This window comes from Lepisosteus platostomus, chromosome 8, assembly GCF_059453375.1.
Source record: "Lepisosteus platostomus isolate fLepPlt1 chromosome 8, fLepPlt1.hap1, whole genome shotgun sequence".
In the NCBI taxonomy this organism is placed as follows: domain Eukaryota; kingdom Metazoa; phylum Chordata; class Actinopteri; order Semionotiformes; family Lepisosteidae; genus Lepisosteus; species Lepisosteus platostomus.
Genome location: NC_142618.1, coordinates 42,010,020 through 42,034,004, shown reverse-complemented (window position 1 = coordinate 42,034,004; position 23,985 = coordinate 42,010,020). Strand labels below are relative to the sequence as shown.

Sequence of the window (23,985 nt, the reverse complement as noted above, 5' to 3'; positions counted from 1 at the left end):
CATAAAGACTCTATACTGTAGTGCATTATGGGTTGGACTTGGGAATTTGGCTATCTGGACTGTTCTCTGCACCAAACCCTCACAAATGTGAAGGCCCTAACCATGTATATTTATATGTTCTAACTGAGATGAATTCCCATAATTTCACCAAGTTTTAACTGAAGTTTCTGAAAATTGATCTGCATAACGTGCGAGAAATAACACAACCTTTTCCTGCAAGCAGTCGGTGCTTAATAAATCTAACATCCGAGCACTGCTGTCTATTTTATATTAGACCTTCAGGTAATACACATGAGGCTTCCAAGCAGAATCTAATTTTGCATTGCTACAGTCAGAACGCAATTAAGATTAAAAGAAAAAAAAAATCACCTGCATACCTCACACATCTGCAGCTGAAAGAGACGCCTCTCTTTCTCCATCTCCTCAGCGATCTCTGCCCCCGTGATCTCTGTCCTTATCATTCCATGCTGCTTGGCGTGCTCCCGTTTCTCCTTTTCAATTTTTGTACTAGGTTCAAACAAAGAATTTGAATGAACGCAGAAACAGTTTTTCTCTACATACAATAACAATAATAGTCAACTTTCATTTAGAATCTTACGTTTTCTGCAAAAGGGTTTATACCATATTTCTTATACCCTGCTTAATTATAGAGCAGCCTACAGCAGAATATTTTGTGCAATTTTAAAGGAAGGTGTTTACTCCCAATACTGTGACACTAGTTTTCATTCATTTATATTTAAAAAAATCACATTATTGCTTATATATTTTCTGCCCAATCTTATGAGTTTTTGTTCCCTTACTACAAAGGCACTAAGGGGAAGAATGCTCATAATTTTGTTATCATAATACCAAAGTAGGGTTTGATGAAATAAGAACATTTTAAAATGTGTTACATTAAAAAAAACATCCCCCTTTCTTCATTTTCTGCCTAGTAGTTATTGCACTGATAATCACTGATAATGAAAGAGAAAATATTCCGCCATTCTGACAATGTGGTAAAGGTCCTGAATATTTTCCAGAAGCTTCTTTGCTGATCCAGGCTGTATTTTGTTTTTAATTTAACATTACAAACTTGACACAGACACAGGCTGTGTCTATACAGTAGCTACAGAGATCAACTTTGTTTTGATGTTCTCACCCATAGTGCCATGTAATACTATGATATTGAAATCCGTAGACCATAGCATGAAACAGTTTACTTACAAGGCAGGTGAGAGACTTCAGAATGTACAGTATACTAAATGAAGACTTTCTTTATCATTCATTGGTACTGACAATATGGGATTTCTTTGTTTCAAGTGATCATGTGTCGGATAAAAAAGGGCTGTGCGGACACCGACATACAGTACCCCTAGTCATTATAGATTCCACCAACAGTATTTAATCTATTTTCCCACTTTGTTACTTCTTTCACTTGTCGTCTGTATTTAAAAAATAACTCAGCTCTATACACCAACCAGTACACTTATAGTGCAACCTTGACATAATGTGCCTTGTTATACTGCGGTTTCAGATATATCGCAGGTATTATCATGTCTCCTAAGACAGATATGTTTTATTTCATTTCACTGTAGAAGGCAAAGTCTGAATCGGCTACAAATGGGTACAATATGTTGCGGGGTTTCTTGAAACTCTTGTACTGAACAGCGGTACTGTCCACAGAAGCAGCTTCTATGTTTCGACAGCACCTTTTTCAGTCTAATGCAGAGATCTATTACCCATGCTAACCCTTGTAGAGTACCTGCTCAACCTCAGATGAACCCACAAAGGGTACAGCCAAAAGAGAAAATGATATTGTTGAAGAAAGACTGACGATTACAGAAGGTGAAGTGAATTTAAAAGCCATTTGATGTTATTTATGTTCCAGGGGGAACAATGGGAACAATGATGCTGACCGAAAGAAGAAGAGAGTTTGATCATATCTGACTGTTTCGGGAAGAATGCACAAAATGCAAATCACAGGAATATGTAGTGAAAAAAATAACACAATGTATGGGAAATATGCACCTTTCGTAAATGGTGTTTTTTGACACTGCCTACATTTATTAAAAAAAGAAGAACCACGTCATATTTAGGTTGCTCTGTGAAACTTCTTAACCAAGCCCTTGAGGAAATTTAAAACTGAATGGACCCTGCGTTCAGGATGGCACTGGTGCAGTAGAAACACTTCAGGCACTCCTCTGTGATGATCTACTGTAGATGGACAGGTGAAAGAAGAATGGTGGCTTCAGTTATGACCCAGTGGGGTAGACGTAGAGATCGAATCAGATCAGATCCATTTCAGACTGAATCCAGTGCTGGTTTCCCTGAGGTCTTTAGGCCTGCTAAAGGAAACTTGCCCTTTTGAAAAAGGTCAACTAAAAAACATGGCAAATCACAGTAAGTGGGACCGTAAAGCTCCAAACAAACATATATTCAGGCCAGCACACACGGCATAGATCTAACAGGTTGGCAAGACTGAGTCAGGGACCAATCCCATCTGTTCCCAAAACTTCTCAACAGGCAGCCTGGATGGATCTAAGAAGCGGAGTTCAGTACAAACTGTACTGGCATCACTTCACTGCACAGACTGGCAACGCCCATGTACAAATGTTTACCAGACAACGGATCAGCAATGAACCCTAAACCAAGAATACACTCAGCATTGTAAGAATATGCATAATAATACATAACATAATACAAAAATCCTATAATGATACAAAGCAATTCAGAGAATACATTTCAGATGACATTTTTGAAGTAAAACTGTATCTGAAATAGCATTCCATGGAAGCAAAATAAGAGTACTAGAGAAATAATGTGTCAAATGAATCAAAATGTAATCAAATATTTTTTAGTAAACTGCATCATCGGTACAAGGAACAGAGCCAGAAACAAAATGCTGCTGTTTTAAAACATCTGTCCGCATGTCACCTGCTCCAAATTTTACTAATTTACTAAAACATTCACCATTACACTGAACATTGCACCTTAAAATAAACCAAATCTGCAAATAATGTAAATAATTAAACGAATACAATCTCTTTTTATTTATTACTAGAAACACACATTACTACATATTTACACAAACTTACAACTTGGCTTCATAGTCTTTCCATGCCTTGTCGAATGGCTTCTTTATATCCTAAAAAATACAGACAACCATATTAAGAACACAGTATAAGGTTTCCATCTTAAAAACCTCTTTGAACCTGAAATTCTCACTTGAAAGAAGTTTAGCAAAATGATTTAAAAAGAATTTAAATTAATAATGCCACCCACAGCATCCATCCATCTATTTTTGAACTGGTTTTTCCAATTCACAGTCACGCCGGGCATAGACACGCATGCTCGCACTCACACTACAGCCAGTTTTCCCAGAAGCCAATTAACCTACCAGCATGGTTTTGAAATGTGGGAGGAAACTGGAGCACCCAGAGAAAACCCACTAAAACCCTGGGGTGAACATACAACTCTATACAGATACAATAACAGCCCAGGCCTGGAACTGTATCCGGGGACCAAGCACTGTGAAGCAACAGTGCTAACCACTGCATCATTGTGTTGCCCTATCAAAATGTTATTTTCACAATATTCCATGACAGAAAAGTGGTTTTCTCCTGAATGGTTCATCAAGGGCAGGGCAATGTTAATAACATATATATGATGTTTCCACTATAACTGGGAGCACTGTTGGCATTACACAGGGCATGCTTGGCAAGCTGTACATCAGTGAACTCTGGGATATGTTGGGTGCCTCTGGTGTTGTCAAGTGAAAGCTGCATCCCCGCCCCACAATGCTAACTCAACAGAGACGGCGAAAATGTAGAATGGTTCAGATTAAACTGTTTGAAGCACAAGAAAAGCTTGGACTAGGGTGACCGTAGGGAGCTGAGCTGCAACAACTGATTTGTTTTTTAATTGGGAAGATTCAAAATGAAGAAAATGTTTTCTACTGATCTAGAAAAAAAACTGCCCATGAAACAAAATTTTCCATTTCCAGTATCATGTACTTTGTATAACACTAAGGAAAGGTATTAAAAAAAATGAACACATCAAAAAGTGTATTCCTACATCCAGATCTATTTGAACATTTTGCTGAGTGCTGTGAAGTGTCTGAGTGCTGACAGATGCTATGGATCGGGGTCTTAATTCAGTGGAAAGCAAAACCTTCCCAGTTCCCCAAGAGTCCTGTGAGTCACTGCGTCTCTCATCATACAAGTCCAGCAAAAGTTTGCCTTGTAAAGGTGTGTATGTCTTGGCACATATCAATCTACACAAGACAGACATGCTCTGTGCACCCGAAAGAAAGGCAAGAGCTTAAACGTGAAGTCAAAAAAGTGAAAAATCTTTATCTGTTAAAATCACAGACATTCAAAATAAACTGTAGAGCTCAGAACACGCAAAGCAAAAGAAGAGTACTTGATTATTGTTCGACTTGGATTCTTGCCTTTCTCTTTGGTACAGAGAGTGGGTGTCTTTTGTGAATTTGGTTTTCTCAACAAATGCCTCTATTTTTCTCTTGAATTAACTTCTTCAGAGCATATTAATTTTAAATGGTACAGCCACTGGATAAACCATTTTTGCTAAAGACTGCCATCCCCACTGATTCTTTTTCTTCAGAAATATACTGCTTGACCAAATTCAAGTTTAAATTCAAATTTTCACTGGCATTAGATGACACAATAGGACACCCAACACCCAATGGCAATAACTAGTTAACTTATAAAACTAGATAGATACTTTATTGATCCCGTGAGGGAAATTGCAGAAAACTAGTTCTTTATATTAGCATTTTTCTGAGTCAACAGGGTTTTGAGACAAGACCATTTCTATTTTTGAAGTAGCTATTTGTTGTATCATTACTTTATTGACACATTATACATTTTGACAAATACTTTTATGTGTCCTTCTAAAGCATACCTTTCTCTCTGTGACTGAAATTACAAAAAACATCACAAACAATGTACTGTACCTCCTAAACAAGGAATTTGTTTATAAACATCCTCTGAAGCAACATGTGATACGAAACTGTGTACATTTATAAAAGAGTTGGTTAATTTATGCCAACACATGGAATACAAGGGATCTACAAAGAACAATAAGAAATATTTTAAACCTTGTTAAAAGATATTTGTTAAACCACTTAATTTAAACTGAACTGAAAGGGAACCAAAAGGGAGATTCATTTGTCCAGATTCACACAGTGGCTGTAATTAGACACTCTCCCATAATGGTTGGGGGAAAAGACAGCGTCCCTCAAAATGGCATTTACTGTCACATAAAATCCAACAGCCACGATGCTCGGTCTTACCCCTTTGACTCCTTTCAGATCTCCTTTCAGCAGGGAATCCAGGGTGAAGATGACATTGTGGCTCAGGCTCTGGAGCTGGAGGAGGAAAACGCAGCACGTCAGAACGATACCATAGGTATTGCTCACTTAACAGCATGCACATTTATTTCACTATATGAGAACACAAGAACTTGTGTACTGCGAACACAAACCTGCAAACAACATTCATGTAAGACATGCTGATAGATTTTGGAAACACCTTACTGTCAATGAAACAAATCTCAACAGGAGCAGAAAAAAAAATGATTCCACAACCCCTCAATATGAAGGAAGAAAATGGGGAATGTGAATTATCACAGGCTGAGACTTTGGTTTGAATTTCGATTTGAATTACTGCAGGACTGCAAGCCGAAACAGTGCTGTACAGTTCTGTTGTATTAACATATAATCTACAACAATTACAAATGTATTCATAATTAATGAAAATGGAATAACAGCCAAGATGATTACTAAAGCTGACACTTATTTAAAGAAATCTGTCTATTTCAAATCTTTATCCTTAAGGGTCATGGTGAACTAGTGTATAATCTGCCAGGCAAAGGGCATGAGGCAGGCACCAGCCTGAACAAGATGGCGGTGTATCTCAGGGCAGGAATACATATACGGGGGCGCCAATTAATGACAACAGCTTGTCTCTGGACTGTGGGAGGAAACTAGAGCACCCAGATAAAACCCACATGAACACAAGGCGAGCACGAAAAAAAGCTGCAGTATATTCAAAGATATTGTGAGGGTGCTGTTCCCAAACAATCGTTGAGTGGCACAGTCTCCCAGAAAGAAAAATGGAGACAGGACGACCCAGAAAAATTGGTAATAATGCAGTTTTAAAGTATTTTAATGTAATACCTTCGGGGACGAGTGTCAAATCATCACAGATATCATTAAACCATGAACAAAGCTGCACCTCAGATATACCAACATAAGAGGAACTGTCTGGAATATAAATGGAACTATAACTTTTTAGTGGCTGCATCCATTTCCCTTAAATCCCAACAGCGCACTGAGATGTGAATATATGATATATAAATGTACAGGAACAAGTAAAGTACAAAGAAAGAAGAATCTCTTAGTCAAACTCCAGCCCTACAGTCAAGCACACTGGTGGCAACAGCATGCTTCTCATCAGGGCCTGGGAAGGTTGAAAGAAAAATGAAGAGGGCAAAGTACAATCAAGTATGGCCAGCAGCCATATCACTTTGCAACTCACAACTGGAAGCCCACTGAAGCTAAGGAGGTGTGAGCCTGGTCAGTACCTGGATGGGAGACCTCCTGGGGAAAAAGGCTGAATCTGGAAGAGGTGTTAGTGGGGCCAGCAGGGGGCGCTTGCCCTGTGGTCCATGTGGGTCCTAATGCCCCAGTATAGTGACAGGTACACTATACTGTAAACAGGTGCCGTCCTTCGGATGAGACGTAAAACCGAGGTGCTGATTCTCTGTAGTCATTAAAAATCCCAGGGCGTTTCTCGAAAAGAGTAGGGGTGTAATCCTGGCGTCCTGGCCAAATTTCCCATCGGCCCTTACCAATCATGGCCTCCTAATAATCCCCATCTATGAATTGGCTTCATTACTCTGCTCTCCTCCCCACTGATAGCTGAAGTGTGGTGAGCGTTCTGGCGCACTATGGCTGCCATCGCATCATCCAGGTGGATGCTGCACATTGGTGGTGGTGGAGGGGAGTCCCCATTACCTGTAAAGCACTTTGAGTGGAGTGTCCAGAAAAGTGCTATATAAGTGTAAGCAATTATTATAATAATTATTATAAAATACTAGAGGAAAATATGTTTCAGTTTGCTAAAGACTTGAAACTGAGGTGACCATTGGAATGATGCAGAGCACAAGGCCTAATGAAGACTGGAGTGGCTTAAGAATAAGAAGATAAGTGTCCTTGAGTGGCCCAGTTAGGCCAAGCCTCCTCCTGAAAATCCGTGGAAAGACTTGAATACCCCAATCTCTAAACAAGTTATCAGTTTGAGAATTCATGATTTGAATAAATTTAAGTTTTAAAAAGTATGTACAGCAGGCACCACTGTGTAATTTTACAAAATGGAACAAACACAGGAAGGGGCTGAATACTTTTGCAAGGCATTATATGTATATATATATACTTTAACAGCACTGGCCTTGTCAAAGTTCTCTGTGCTGAAAGAAGACGAACAAAAACTGACGCAGAATATGCTACACTGCATAAGCAGAGCTAAGCATTAACAAGTGATCATGTCCTGTTGAAAAAAACTGCCTTCACTACACCAACAGTCTTCAATTTCTGAGCTGAATTTCAGATCCTGCTCCTTCAGCCTCCTTCTCCAGACTGTTTTCTTTCTTGAAAGGGGCCCTGTCTTCTATAGGAGGGCCTACTGTATAGCCCAGAGATCACCGTTAAAAAAGCTTCTACGATGTACATCAAAGCTCTGTCTCTACTACTACTTACTCGTTCCAAGTTCCAAGTCTTTTTTAGCCAAAGCCTCTGACAGTGCCTTGTGTGAAGGTCATCAATAGGTTCTTAACTTCATTATTTTCCATTTGGTTGTTTTTTTAAATAATGTGGAATATATGAACAGAAATTTATCAAGCTAAGTCAATACTGGTAAACATACAGAAATAAGTAATAGGTTTATTCCATGCTGAAAAAAAAGAGAAGAGAAAACACAACGTTTCGGCCGTGGAGCCTTCTTCAGGTTCTTCCTCAAGAGCCTTCCTCAGCCTTCTTCACACATGAAGAAGGCTCCACGGACGAAACGTTGTGTTTTCTTTTTTCTTCTCTTTTTTTTCAGCATGGAATAAACCTATTACTTGTTCCTTTGCAGCCTACGCATGCTGACGCAGCTACCCACCTGAAACATACAGAAATGCCAACTCATATGAACTTCCAGGCTGCCTTTCATGTGCAGGTGCTACAGTATGTATTTGTACCAGCTACTTCCAGGCATACAACAGTCATATTACCTAGCCACATCTGTCCTTTACAAAGCATGGTGTTATGTGGATATATATGACTGTCCATGTGAATGCTGTTTTCTGCACTCTCTATAAGCAAAACTGCAAATTGTTAGCACACATTATTGAATACAGTACATTCAATTTTTGTAGGCCATTCATTGTAATTAGATAATGCTATGAACTATGGGAAAACACATCACAGGGTGCTGAACCAAAAAAATGTCTTTTCCAGTCTAGGATAAGACAAAGTTCACTGTCATCGATGTACAGTAAAGCCTTTGTGCAGTAGGATTTATTATACCACAAGACCTTGGCTTTAAAGTCACTATTTTGTTTTCATCTCCAGCAAATGAGGTGACGCAGAGAGTCAAGACCTACTGTACATATTGGAAGGCAAACAAACACATGTTGCTGAATTTTAAATTTTAGGAGGTTGCTGATTCTTCATTTACATTTCACGTGGCAACAGAAAACGAAAGCATAACAAACAAGCTTCTTGAAAGCTTTTCCGGACTTTTCATTTCAACAACAAAATTTATAGCAGGATATAGTATCGATGTTTGGGTGGATCTAAATCTGAACATGCCTGAACTTCTCAAATTATATAGTAGGTTACCAGTGGTATATATGGGAATAAAACAATGCTTAGGTTACAATACAAGTGAGTTGCAACTAAACCCTAATTAACTTGATGGACACAGTCTGAGATGGAGTATCTGCAAACACCAATTTGATACTGGAACACAGGAAACATTTGCAATGGAAAAAATGAGTAAAACAGACTTTACCAACCTAACACTGACTGCCAAAAAAATTCAGTGTCCTCAGTGAATAAATGTTCTTCATATTTTAATCTTAAATAAGACCCTTTCTACTACATATTCCACTGAAATTCTGATCTATAAGGAACTCTATAGTGGCATAATAGTGTACGGAATTTGCTTTACACTTGATCTGCACATGTAAGGGATAATTTAATCTGCACAGTGAAAATATAATCTGTATCAGAAGTTAAAACTGCATGCTGAATTTGTTCTCTGTCTCTAAGCCAGGATCTTACTGAGCTCAGCTTCTGCAATAACTTCCCGTTTGACTGAATGACTTTGCGTGCAATTCAGGAAACATTTAACCTTCTCAGTGCATTAACAGGTGCAAATCTGAACAGTTTAAGTGAGTCATGATACACTGACTTTTCCAAAGCATAACCTGAACATTATGTAAACGGCCCCCTTTAAACAATACTAAAGAGTCTCCTCTTCATTAAATTACAAGGCCTAACTCTGTCAGACACTAACTTCTCTTTGGTTCATCTTCTATCACAATTCTTCGTGAGGACTTCTGCTTGTCTGCAAAGGTGCTCTGTTGTGTATACTGTAAGTGAGAGCTCTTCAGCATCACCAGGTGAACATAGCTTTAGAGTAAACACAAGCCAATCTTAAAGACAATACAGGATATACACATCTGCATCAAGATTTCACAGCAAAAACACTTACCAGGTTTTTCAACAGAGCTGACAGCTCTTTTGTAAGAGTGGAAAATTTCACGAAAGCTGTCCCAAGATCAGGGTTATCACGGCTTATGAAATTGCTTCCAAATTTGTCCAGGGCTTGTGCATAGTTCTCTTCATTTTGAACATGTTCTGTGAAAACAAACAACACATACAAATGGGTTTGAGGCACATAAAAGTTATAAAAATAATTATTTACCACTAACATGACCTTATCTAATTTATATACTGTACACATTCTTGTGTAAGTTGTCCACATGCCCAAAACGTCTGGAAATACTGTGTGTTGGAAATACAATATTTGTTGTTTTAATAAAGCAGCTGTGCTTGAACTCCATTTTGTTTGAGTCTGCTCTTTATAAATCCCAGACAAGTAAACTACAAAAAGTCACAATTTCTCTGAATTTACTGACAGCCCACCTTGCTGTGCTATATTTGCACCACACGGTCCCAGATCTCCTTGCTTATAATTTATTTATTGAAAGTTCATGTTCTATCACGATTCTTCCAGAGGGGCTTCTGCCTGTCTACAGAGGTGCTTATCTGTGTAGAAGTGAGAGCTCTTCAGCACTAACAGGTGAACATGAGTCAGGACACACAAGTGGGAACATTTAACTGATGCACTTCATCATTCTCTTCATAACTGTTTTCTTTATTTGTACAATTAAATATCTTGAGAGCCATCTTCTTATACTTGGGACAGTCACAGAAAATGATATATTTGCCCAGTACGTACTATCTCTGTCCCACTGTGTCCCACAGATACTACATGCATTTCCAAATGACTGTAAAGGTCTGATATACATTGCTAATAACACTATGGGACAGCATATAATTAAATCCGACAAACCAGGCTATTTCTTAAAATGACATATTATGTATCCATTTGGGAGCAATCTGGTTTTCCTGTTCTCACCTCTGTGCCGTCCTCACCAACTCTCCCATCACAAATGAATGCAGATTCACACAGGTAGAGCCCCATGGTTCAACACACAGACTTTCTGATTGTTGCTGTGACTGACTTAGATCCAGATAAAGGCAAAACTTTAATACAACTACTGAAAGTGAATTTCAAATATACTGTACCATGCAGCTACTTTCTTGACTACTTACAAGTTACACACTGTGGTATAGGCTACTGGTTTTCAAATTTGCAGGCAGGGTAAATCAAAGATTGGATTTAATCCATAAACTCTCTATTGATTCAGACTGTAATCACAGTAACGCTTTCCAAGATCATTAATTTAAATCAAATATGTAAAAATATGTATGCATTAACACTGACACTTCATTATACTGTTATAGACAATGTGGGAAAGCAATTAATAGCTAAACAATATGATGCTATATACAGTAGTTAAAAGCACAGATTTTAAATCAATGTAGCTAATTTTCTGGATTCCAAAAAATGTCTTTCCCTGATAGGTTAAAAGAATTGATCATTTTTTTACAGAGAGGACTATAACTACAAGGGATGTTGAGCCAGGTATTTCTCATGCTGGAAAGTACAGACAAATTCAACCAATTGGGTTGAAGAATTAACAGTGAAATAAAAAAGGATTATCTGAGTCTTGAACAAGGTATCCAGGCATTTTATCAAAGATCATATCCTGGACACTGCTGAATGAGATGCTCTAACTACCAATTAGCTAGGGACCATGGGAATTAGGTAAGCAGAAGAGCTTCCTTTCTTTTGTAACCTTCTTTGTGTTCTTATGGATACCTACCATTGTTGTACAGCTCCTAATAATGACTGTAACAGCCCCCAGGAGCACAATCCTCCCTTTACACACTACAATTACTGTAAAAGGCAAATACATTCAGATTAACAGTCAGGATGGTTACGACACTCTGTGCACTGCTTTACCGTTCTGCTCAAATATAGGCCAGTGATGTAACGCCTTGGCACACTTTGCATGTGCAGTGTCAGAAAGACAGAGTATTCCCTACTCAAACACTGCTAAATGAGCACTGTAAAATTACCTTGCAATGCGTAATCCTAATGTTTTGTAATTTACAGAAAGTTTGGTTTTAAACCAGTATTATATAACCCAATTTTATGGTTGGTGGCACATGGATCCATTAAAACAATCTGCAAAGTGGATTATTTGTGCCATCAGTTTAGGGCTAAGTTTGAAATAGATGCTAATAGGATGGAAAACAGCTGTACATACAGTAAATTACATCATGAATAAATAAAAGATCAGAACTCAGTAAAGGGGCTGAACTAATTATACAGTAAAGCAAAACTGAAATATTCTGAGTTAACACTTATTGGAAAATTCAGGGCTCAGATGTAATTCTAAAGGATGGAAGATTCTCTTCTGACAGTAAAACTGCCAGATCTCTATGTGTAAGCTGGTCAGTTTCAAGATAATTGAAATAAGCAATCAGGACATCATGGAAAGTAAGAGAAAAGGGATTAAATTGGTTTTCCTGAAGGCTTCATGACACAGTATGTGAAGCATTCATTATATAAACACTTACAGTATGTGTCACTGAAAGCCATTTCACTAAGGGTGCAAGTTAAAAAAAATGCTAAGAAAATAAAAATAGTACTGATAGAAATAATACAATGCAAAAAAAGTCAACTATAAAAAAGGCAGAGAAAGTAACACTCCAGTTCATGTGTTTATAATTACACACTCTGACACAATTCATAGCAATCCAACATTTTCCATTTCATAAGGCCATCATATGACAAACGAAAAGTCCTGTCGAGGATTCAAAGTGTTAAGATGCAGTGCTGCTTCGTATTCTAGCCTCATATGGATTTAATTTTGTTATGTTTTATGATATGGATTCCCTTGGCAGAATGACATTATTAGGTCATCTGTCTTTTTACCTAAAAAAAACTGACTCACAAATAAGCACTACCATTCCTTACCACAAGGAGGCTGAATGCCAACAGTGACTCGAGGACAAAACAGCTTCAAATAATTCTGAGGACACAATGAATTGCAAGGATAACTCAACGACGGACGTTGAACACACTTTACCTACACACAATTAGAACATCACTCCTTAACTTGTCTCTGTTTAGTCTACTTTTTTAGAGGCTTCGAAGACATTTTATTTATTTTTTTATTAAAAAGGCAACCTGATACTGAAATTGAAAACAAAATGAACATTCTAACCCAATGACATCAAAAAGCTATTTTAATTGCTTTTAAACAAATGCTCTTCTGATATAAAGAACGACATCCCATGTAAATGATGAATGCTTGTTAACATCATGGCATCTTGCCTTAAATTGTAGTCTTATTGAAAATAATCACTCTCTGCTTTAGAGGTCTTGAATTTCATGTGATTAAGATCTACATCCTTAAAACTAACTGATTAAAAAGTAAGGGAATCAATGCCACTAAAAACATAATCCTCTGCTTTTAGCCCTAGGGCTAAGAAATTAACATACAGCTGTGGAAGAGTAGGAGTGGAGCCTTCTTAAGGTGGCAGGTACAATTCGGGTTCAGTTCCTATTAGAAGCCATGCAGGCAACAGCCACACAGACCTAGACATTAACCAGTGACACTTCTCAGCAGCAGACCAACACCAAACTAACCACAACTCTGAGGAAAACCCATAATCCCCAGTGTACAACTGCCTCTCAGAGATTGAGTTCAACTTGGCGAGACTCCAAAATCACTCTGTGATCACGTCTGTATCTACACTCTGTAACAGTGTGGACAAGGGATGTTTATAACACAGGTCAGAGGTTAGCGAGGGCTTATTTGTTTTGGATTGATAAGACTCAATTCAAATACACTGTTAAAACATGCTGCTGCATGCAAGTGATATTTTACAGTGTGTGAGGTAAAATATTTTAAAAAAACTTTTTTTTACATCAGATTTAGCCATATGTAAACTTTTTTGGACATACTGTATGAATGTAAAGTCCCAGTCTACCAATTGCAGTTATGACTCTGTGTACAGTCTGCCATTAACTACTTTTGCCTGACTTTGGAACTACAGGAAATGGACAGGAACCTTTTTTTTAAGTGGTCTCTGTTTTGTTCTTGGCAAGCCAAAAACAGAACAGTAACAGACTGATTAAGATAAGATGATTCTTTCTTGACAGGGGACTGATGTAACCTGACCTGACAGTGCCACACAGCATCCTCCCTCTTAGGTCGGACCAATGGAACATTCCAATGAAAGGCGCAGCATCTCCACAGTCCTTCCTCAAATCCTTGTTACCATGGTGAAAAATCAGGCCCAAACCTGCCTCCTCCTCGCTGTTCCCAACCTCAGGCTAGGAGCTGCAATCCCTAAGCTCCTAAGATTGGGGGGGCTAAGGTGTTGCCATTTGTGGCAACGGCACACTGGGCACACCTGGCAACAAACACACCCAACCAGCAATAAGGAGGAATGCCATTGCTGCAGGTCTTTACCTGTCCGAACAAATTTTATTGAAAATAACTTCACTCACATGGAAGGCAACAACTACAGCTTGTGAAAAATAGAGGAAGAGAACTTCCCTTTCAGTTGCAAAGTCCTAGCTAATCCAACATAGATCTATTTTTTAGTAAAATAGGCTTTTTTACTGCATGCTTAGGTCTCAGAGGAATTCAGACAGGGCTGTATGCTATAAAAAGATTGTTTCACACATTTTCCACAAGCTTTACAACAAATGCCCGGATGAGAAAAAAAGGAATCAGTGACCCATAATGAAAAATGTTTAATTTAATTTGGATCACAATTCGTAACAAGAAATGACAAGTTTAAAGTCATTTGTATAGGCCATGTCTTTGGCTAGACCTGGGCAAACAAGTCCAGAGCTCATAAGCTGTTTAGTAAGCACTGAAAAAATACGCATTACAGTCTACTGTGTGTTACTTATGACACAGTTTTATGGTTCCTTGCACTTAAAAGACTGTTTCATTTAGAGAGACTTACATGCAGCCTGTTTCTGTATTTCATATTTAAGAGTCACAACTGACAATGCTTCTTCATCCAAATTTGCTGTGGTAAATGGCAAGAAATCTAAAACTGCAGATCACCCGCCATTCCAATGAAAAATCTGTTTTAAAACAGGGAAGCATATAAGTGTTTATTTTTTTGTTTCTTTTAGGTGGACTCAATGCCTAACATTTTTCAGTTGGATTCATTTAAGATTAGTGATCAATATTTCAAAATGACCATTAACTAAATGTTTTCCCTTGGCAAGTTGAGGTTCATATTTAAAGCCATAGATATAATTAAAAGTGTGGAATTTTTAAATTGTGGGTACTGTACATAAACACCATATACCATTTGGGTGGACAATTTAGCTCAATAGGTGGTGCAATGAAGTTTTATGATCCATGTTTATGCAATACAGTATTTACTGTACATCCTAACACATCAAACAAAAACTGTTTTTTAAGTTTTGCTTACCTACCCATAGGCCTTCATTCTAATAAAAACAAATTAAATCAGAATTGATGTTACTTTCATTCACAGAAAGTAACACACAACTTCCAAATGAAAAAAAACCCTCAAAGATTCCGAAAAGTATTTCACAAATGAAAGCAATGGGTTGGGTCAGCGTACACAGCCCTTGGTAACAGCAATTGCAAATTAGTCTACGGTTTAATCGTAGTAATTTTGATGATTTCATAAGAAAGTCATCTGTTTCTGTAGGTCATCTCTACTGGGTAATGCACCTCTCAGTAAAGAGACGGAAAGGCACAAAGTAGGAAATGGATATAAAAAGATTTCAAAAGCCATATACAGTACTGTATATCCCTCGGAGCACTGTCATGATGATTGTTATGAGATTGCCTGAGATCAGGCCGATGATCCAAACTGGATGACCAAGTAAGAAGTAGACTGGTCAGAGAGCCTACTAAGAGGCCAATTGCAAGTTTGAAAGAGCTACAAGCTTTAATGGCCAAGATTATATGCCAACAATATCCCAAGAACTCACAGATCTGGCATACCTGTATATGGCAGGTGGGCAAAGGGGATCCTATTCCTATTACTAATAGAACTTTTTGGCCTAAATGCAAAGTATTACACACAAATCCAACACAGCACATCACTCACAGAACACCATCTCTACTGTGAAGAATGGCAGTGGTAGCATCATGCTGCTGGGATGTTTCTCCTCAGTACGGACTGGGGCACTTGTCAGGATAGAAGAGAAAATGAATGGCGCAAACTACCCAAAATTCCTTGAGGAAAACCTGCTGCCTTCTGCAAGAAAGCTGAAATTGGAATGGAAGTTCACCTTTCGGCATGACAACGGCCCAAAGCAACACTGGAGTTGCTAAAGAACAAAAAGGTAAACATCCTCAAGTGGGCCAGTCAGAGCACTGACCTCAGTCATAAAGGTCCTCTAATAATTTGAGTTAATAATTAGTTCGGTAAGGAGGAATGGGCAAACAACGCCAATTTTAGTTGTGCTACATTAGTACAGACCTATCCAAACAGAATTATGGCAATAATTCAAGCAGAAGGTGCTTTCACCAAGTACTAACTACAGGACTTTTCAGAATGTTTGAGCATTTGCTTTTCACTTGGAGTTTGTGTGTTCAAACGAGTAAATAAACATAAAATAAATTCTGATTTAATGTGTCTCTATTTCAGACTGTGCCACTTTGGCAAGGGGGTGTGAATTTTCTATAGGCACCATAAATATCCTATCAAAATTGTGAATTTCATTATTACGAAAACACAGAAAGATAATGTATGACCATGCCATTCTTGAGTCATGAAGATGGCCTGGTTGCTACCGGCATGATAGAGAATTCAGAAGGAGAATGAGATGCCCTGCTTCAATATTCAGCTGGCTATCCTAGAGAAACCAGGAAACATGCTCTATTAAGGGAAAGGCTACAACCTGGAAACCAGAGGGTCATCACATTGGCCCAGGATCACCTCATCTGTCTATCCCATGTGCAAAACTGTTTTCAGACTATAATGACTGCAGCAAGAGAAATTCCAGGACGACACACTGAAAATTGTTAGGAATCACTGTGGCTCTCCATCTGGATGAAAATGAAATTGCCATCCTCTGTGAGCTTGACAGCATCCGAAGCAGGAGAGAGTGGTGGAGCATTTCATTCATCAGTAAGTGTTGTCCTTCCCCTGACAGACCTGACAAAAGTCAACACAAGCAGGGAGGTTGTGCTGACTGCTGCACTGTTCAAGTGAGCTGGCTGTGGAACTCAGATGGTGTGAGAGAAATCACTTTTAGCACAAGAACACCTTTGGTATAAACAACTGAACACAAGATGGTAGGTTTTCTTTTCCTATGAGCAGATCGGCAAGTGGCAATCTTCCAGAAGGACAATGCGAGAACACACAGTGCTGGGATTACAATGGCATGACATTAAGAAAGAAACATGTCATCAAGGTCCTGCCCTGACTAGACTTTTCTTTTGCACCAAATACTTTAAACAGGAATAGTGACAGGCAGTCTATCAAGAGACTTATCAGCTCTATAGGTGAACGCATGAATGTGCCTAGGCTCAGGTAAGCCATGCTGTATCTGTTACGATCTTTATAATATTTATATTTTGAAAGTATCATGACCTTTTGATCTGTGTTTTTTGCTTGATTGACAAGTGTACCATAAAATACATAGATCTGACGGAACAAAGTAGTTTTACTTATGTGCATGTGCTTAATTTGTGCTTTCTACAAAATCTGGCATGTCTGGCACTCCCAGGCCAGGAACCACTGACCTAGAGGGCTCCAAATGTCATTATCTTAAAACACCATGATGCCAGACAACTAAAGATTGATTGATACCTTTATATTTTAAGAATAAAAATGGATACTGTAGAAAGGGTACACCTCTTAAGTGCAACTTAAAAGCAGTGACCATTACAACTAGTTTCAGGAGGCTCATTTTACTGTAACCCCCACAGTGCACAGTTATCCCACAAGCATAACAAATTATGTGTAAGCGAACTGCTGCAACCTCCAAGATGACGAGTTCTGAAAGAAATCATTCTATGACCCTTTTTTTTAATCCCCCTTGTCCATGAAATGTCCATTCAGAACACAGAAGAAACATGGCACCTCTGAAGCTCAACTGAGCAACATGGTGCTCTTCAACAAAAACAAAAGAATGCTAAAGTATTTGGAGATACCAGAAATGTGAACTCCTTAGTCAGACCTGCAGATGCTACCAAAATAGGAGAAAAAAAACAAAAGATATTCAAAATTCAAGATGGGACATACCTGACAGACGACATCTGACATAAGGCAGAGTATGTGCTAGTAGTAAAATCATGTACTGTATCCAGTACAAGATCTAAGCTATTAAGAAGGAAACACTGAAAAAGCTACTTAAAAAAAGACTTATGAAATATTACTTAAAGGTGTCGTTGCAAACAAATAGATCTTTTACACAATGTGGGGCAACAATAAAAAGCCAAACACAATGGTGCTTTATATGCAAAAGTGTGGAATTTGAAATCAAGGATGTTATGTCAAAATTGTATAATGCACCTGAAACATGCAGCCATGTAACATTACCAATAAGGCATGGCTGGTCTGGAAGGGAAGAGATGGCAGGCTCACAGAGCTAAATCTTTTTAGTCTTCAACACAGAAAACAGTGAGAGGATTTCTTTTTAATCATTCAAAAACCTTATTGGCATTAACAAAGTCAAACCACAGTACTTCTCGAGAATGAACAGTGAAAACAGAAATCAGGACACAAGCGGAAACTACAGCAAAGTGTATTAAAAACAGAAAACGGCAGGCACGTTTTAAGCAAAGAGTTGTGGGAGTATGGAACAAGCTACCCAGCCATGGTGCTGAAGCCATTGCCATTGAATGAGGCCCTCGGATCAATTAGCTATGAGTAACCAACTGAGCATGATGGGCTAAACACCCCTCTCTTGTTTGTAACCTTTCATGTGTTCTTATGTTTTAAGAATAAAACCTCAGCTGTGCCCAGGATACAACAGCTTTTGCAAACAAACTGCCAGCTGTTCTGAAGAAGAGGGAAACTGTGCATCTCTTACCTTGACCTGAATTGTATATTGCTTTAACAGATTTCTTCACTTTCTGTAATGCTGTCCGGTCTTGATCTAAAGCCTAGGAAAACATAAGGGGAAGGAAAATATTAACTCATTTTAAAATTACAGATAAAATAGAACCACTTTGTGCTGTTTTCTCCCAATTAATTGAACATTATGATAAACAGCTACAGTACAAATCAGTTACCCATATCTCCTCCTGATTTATACAAACTGCAAAATGACATACAGTAACACAGAAAACATAGGTACAGTATAAATACTGTTGTTTGATAACCGTAGAAAACCTGAGCCCTGAGTGTTATCTCCTCTGAAAGCAAATTCTGTTTTCTTAATAAATAGCCTGCCAAAGGGTTTCAATATCCAGGCTTCAGTATTATATAATAAAAATGTAGTAACTCCTGAGTGATTTAAGAAAGTTAAAAGGCCAGATTTCTGTAAAGCAGTCGCTTTGATTGAAACCTCTCTTGGAAGGCTTATGAAAAAAGCACTCTCAATGACAGCTTCTTTGTCAAACAATAAATATTGAAGTATAGGCAAGAATAAAAAAAATATGCAGAAACAGATTTTTTCCTCAGAGGCAGTTTTCTATATATTTTTCTACCCCTAAATGTACAGTAGCTTTTATGACAGCACGTGCTGCAAAGATACCTTGATGTTAGCACTGTGCCTCTGCCAAACCAGTACACTTAACCCTTCCCTTTCTTCACTCGGATAGAGTATAGAGTGTGCATTGTGTCAACTGGCCTATTCGTACAAATTTACAAATTTACTCCACTGAGTAAATTTAGTGCACAAGCTAACGGAAACATGGGGCACTTATCAACACAGCACAGACATTTTATTAAAGCACTGTATGCCTGTTCACAACAATGATTATTTCCTTCTGTTTTTGCCCTTGGTAGACACATTTATCATGTCGGGCACGCTAGTCATACCCTCTGTTGAGCATGGCTGCTGTCAATGGAAACAGAGAGAATTTATTACATGGCACATCAGGGTTGATGTACCAAAGTCAAATGTAGCACAGTTTCACCAATAACTAAACTGAATAGCCCCAAACGTTTGTGTTAGTGCACTTCAAGAATTTCAGTACAAAAAATGCCACGTTCAATGTCATCCATATACCTTGGATTCTTTAGAATATAAAATTAAACTTCTTTGATATATTGCAAGCAGTAGAAAAGTAAATTAAATAAATCATCATAATTCTACAAGAAATCAGAGAGCCAGAGTCCAGGAGATGACTGTGCTGAATCTCTAACTCCTTACAGTGAAGGTACTATAAAACTGCATTTTCTTTCTTACTAAGCTTTATTCCTCTACTTCAAAAACATAATTGCAAAGTACTACTTCTACCAATGAATGTAGCCAGTTTGGCTTTGGGAGGAAGGAGGAAAGTGAAGCACCCATAAACAAAATCCATCTGCAAACTGGGAGAACATGCAAACTCTATACAGATGGCAACCCTCTGGAATCAAGTCAAGGACTCCAAAGTGAATTTAACATTTTAGGAATGAAATTCCTATATGAAAGCTTTTTTGATGGAGGAGGTGGTTCTGACATTCTATTAACTACAACTCTGGCCTGCATCCAAAAAAGCACACAGTATTTATTTCATGACCAGAAGTAGTATTTTACTCCCTGTACAAGCCTGTAACAATGCTGGGATGAGTTCTGGCTCTGCAATACAGTGAAAGGTCTCTTATTGTAGCCCTAGGTTTTGTCACTGTTACTCATGAGAAGTGACTGTAGTGTGTTTGCCTGGAGAGTAAGGTTTTATACGATGTTTGCAGTTTCTATTTGGCTACCCACTAATGATCACTAATGATGAGCACCAGCAGCAGTGGTCTGAAGAAAATCATCTTTGCTTTTGAAGCATTGCATCTTTTTCCTTTTCTAACCAATAAAACATTTGAAAATACTCCCCCAGTTACCGGGAGTTGATCATTTAAATTCTTTAATTCAATTAAATTAATTTGCTCAATAAAGACTCTGTGATCACCAGAGCTTAAAACCAGAAACACTCTGTGGTTTTTGAAGACCAGTCAGGAATCACTCTCAGCTGAGTTATTCTGTTCAGTAAATTTTCAACTCCTGGCCTTGACTTTTATTTGATCGATTCCCAACATCCAACTCTTTAAAAGAATAAGTAAATTAAATCATTGATAAGCCTAAACAGAACTAGAAGTCTGGTGGCACGTGAATCTAATTAACTATCTAAACATAAAAAAATACTGATCATTACTGAGTTGCAATTTGTTCTTTCACTATCAAGATGCTTTTTATTGGAAGAGGTCTCATGCCTTATCCAGGAGCAGTCTGTTATAGCGACACACTGATACATCAACTAACCTAGTCATTTTTTCTACCTAATTTATCTATTTTACCAAATTTATCTTTTTAAGTCTCAAAGAACATACTCTCTGTTCATGGAAAGATTGCAAAGCAGCGGATTAATAATGATATTTAATTTTCTGCATCTGCAATATTGTTCTACATAATATGTGAAACAAAACAGACAAACTGTCACTGACATTATATGTTATTACATTACATCAAATAATAAATAATTAACATTTCTTTAATTGTCAGGAAAATGAACATTCTTTTTCGTAACAGGTGTTCTGTCATTCTAATGGCCAGGCAAAGCACAGGTAGAACCTAGAAGAGCGTGTGCTACATGCTTTGCACCAGCTTACAGATGTTATTTGGTGGGATTCTGCCCCATGTCTCTTGTAAAACCCAGAAAAGCTAACGGCCTAATCACTGGTCCCTGAGCAATAGATGCCACATTTCATCCCAGCTCATCCTCCAAGTGCTCAATGGTGCTCACGTCAGGTGAGCAGAATAGACACTCCGCATTCTCATCTCACAAATATGCTGGTTTTTACACAAGCATACAAATTTCCAATGTCCTCATGGAATGGTGTTATTTCAGGATAAACCCACGCGAAAGGGACCCAAGCAATATCCCAGGAATTGACCAATTAAGTGCAGTTATGTTGCTATCAATTATTACAAGTTGAGTTTTGCAGAAGCTGCACTCTCCTGCCCAGACCGGCATACTTGCACCTTCCTCCAGATTGCTCTGTTATGCACGCAAGCCGATATTGTTCTGCACAATTGTGCCACAATTTTGTGCATCTGCTGGGTGATCTGCACTAAAGTAGACATGGCTCCAATGTCGATGAAGCCACCTGGCATGCCTTATCCCAGCCTCCATCACGCCCAGAGGACAAAGGTGTTGTTCTTTGGCAGCATGTTGGCCCCTTTCTGTGTTTATTTTCTTGATTTGTGCCAAATCAACTCTTTGTGTTGGTAATGCAACACAAAGTGATTGTTGCTAATGCAACACAGTTAACTGAGTGCAAAAACATTTAACCAAAATTCAAAATCCATATGCTTGCCTTATTTTCTGAAAGATTCTTTTGATATATTGAAAACTCAGTATTTAAGGACTGATGAAGATGTCAGACTAGGATATAGAAGACAAGACTGCTGATGTCAAGCTAAAAGAGAAGAGGAGTGATATTCTTATGCATATTAAAGTACAGCTGACATGACACAGCATATGTAGTAGTACTGTAAATACTGTGATAATACTATTAACAATCAAAATGGAATGTATTCGTTCAAGATTCTGAGTAATCTGGTTGGTATGTAATTGTTCAGAGAGTTAAACATGCAGCCAAATAGTACTATTAAGCCACTAGTTGTAATTTTATCATATACATTTAAAATGATTACTATACAAAAACGTTTTAAATATATGCTTTAAATAATATTACAGTATTAAATGAGCTAGATGGCTGTGCAAACGTTTTATGTTCTGAGAATACAAGACAGTCATTTAACAAACCTTCTGCATTTTCATTAAATATCGAACATATCAATCAACTACAGTATGCAATTTCAGCCAGAAAACACAATTCTGAAACTGTGCTAATATAACAAGTTGTGCCCACATGTGATAGAGGAAACCAACATTTTCACAGCTACGACAGAAACCAACATCTTTTCACAGGTACTATAATATATAGTTTATATTTTTAACAAAAAAAGATCTTTCTTATCTACTATCAGAATGCTAGATATTCTGGTTGTTACTTCCTTTGTTAATCTAGAAAATGAATTACTTTTTCCACATAGAAAGAGAGAACAGTGCAGTTTCAGTGCAAAAATCGTTTTTTTTTAATGAAGCTATACCGTACTGTTAATAATTCTATTGCCATCATTACATGCAAGTTACCAAATAATATAAAATATAAAAAAAATACACAGCCGACATCAACATGCTTAGCTTTCTGTCACTTAAAATTCACTCCAGTCTCTCCATGGTGCCATTGTAAGGAACTAAGGAGGTGAAAACCTTCATTTGCAACGATGAACAAGAGCCTGAACTATAGCAATCAAGACCTCATGTCTGTGTGGGCCTGACCCCATCTGGGACACCAGAGTGCCAAGACACACAGAACTGTATTGTGGGTGGAAGAAGCAGGCAGAAGCATTGCTCGATTTTTGCACCTTTAACACTTGGTGAGTAACCGAATAAGCTGGCCTCACGGAGATGTATAGTTTTCTTTTCAATGGTTCTTCTATTGACGTTGGCGGCACTGTCAGTTTCACAAGTGAGCCTTCCAGCAGGAATCCCCTGACAAAGTGTTGTGACCTGACCATGCTTAAGATTAAAAAACAAAACAAAACTATAATCATTGGTGATTAAGTAATTTGGAAGACGAACAATTCAAAACAGCTACAGGAAAGACGACAACTTGTAGTGTCTCAATGAATTACCCAGTGCCCATCGAACAATATCAAGAAACCATGGCCGGCTCACGGAAAACTGATTCATGCCCAGTGAAAGAGTTCTCTCATTCAAAACAGGACTCCAGCATGATTGTAAAGACAAGAGCTCATGTCTAAACCTTGCATGCCTTTAGAAGGTGTTATTTCCATTCTGCTTTGATGATTGCAAGCGCTGTTTAAAAAGACATGCACTGTACTTTGTATAAATGCATGCAAGTAAATGAGGTTTGACACCACACATGACTTTCACAAAAATGATTGAGTTTCAGTTTCCCTATCCACTGTGCACAGAACACAAGCTGTCAAAACAATCAGGCTTACAGACCTAAAAGTTTTACGTTTAACTACACGGCTGTAATATATACACTAATTTAATTATAGCTTTAAGTAAGGGTTTGCAATAAAATGACTCATTGGCACACAG

At 38.1% G+C, this 23,985-nt stretch overlaps 1 protein-coding gene across 5 annotated transcripts in view; it reads right to left on the bottom strand.

Moving 5' to 3' along the window:
* LOC148657355 (arf-GAP with SH3 domain, ANK repeat and PH domain-containing protein 1-like) overlaps positions 1-23,985 on the bottom strand; it is a 156,936-nt gene that overhangs the window by 61,889 nt on the left and 71,062 nt on the right. For all 5 annotated transcript variants that reach the window (XM_088643475.1, XM_088643477.1, XM_088643479.1 and 2 more), the window contains 5 exons: positions 18,738-18,810; positions 9,762-9,907; positions 5,294-5,368; positions 3,075-3,124; positions 378-507 (listed from right to left, as the gene is read on the bottom strand). In XM_088643475.1, the coding sequence (XP_088499601.1) occupies positions 378-507; positions 3,075-3,124; positions 5,294-5,368; positions 9,762-9,907; positions 18,738-18,810 (474 nt within the window). The remainder of the gene's footprint in view (positions 1-377; positions 508-3,074; positions 3,125-5,293; positions 5,369-9,761; positions 9,908-18,737; positions 18,811-23,985) is intronic.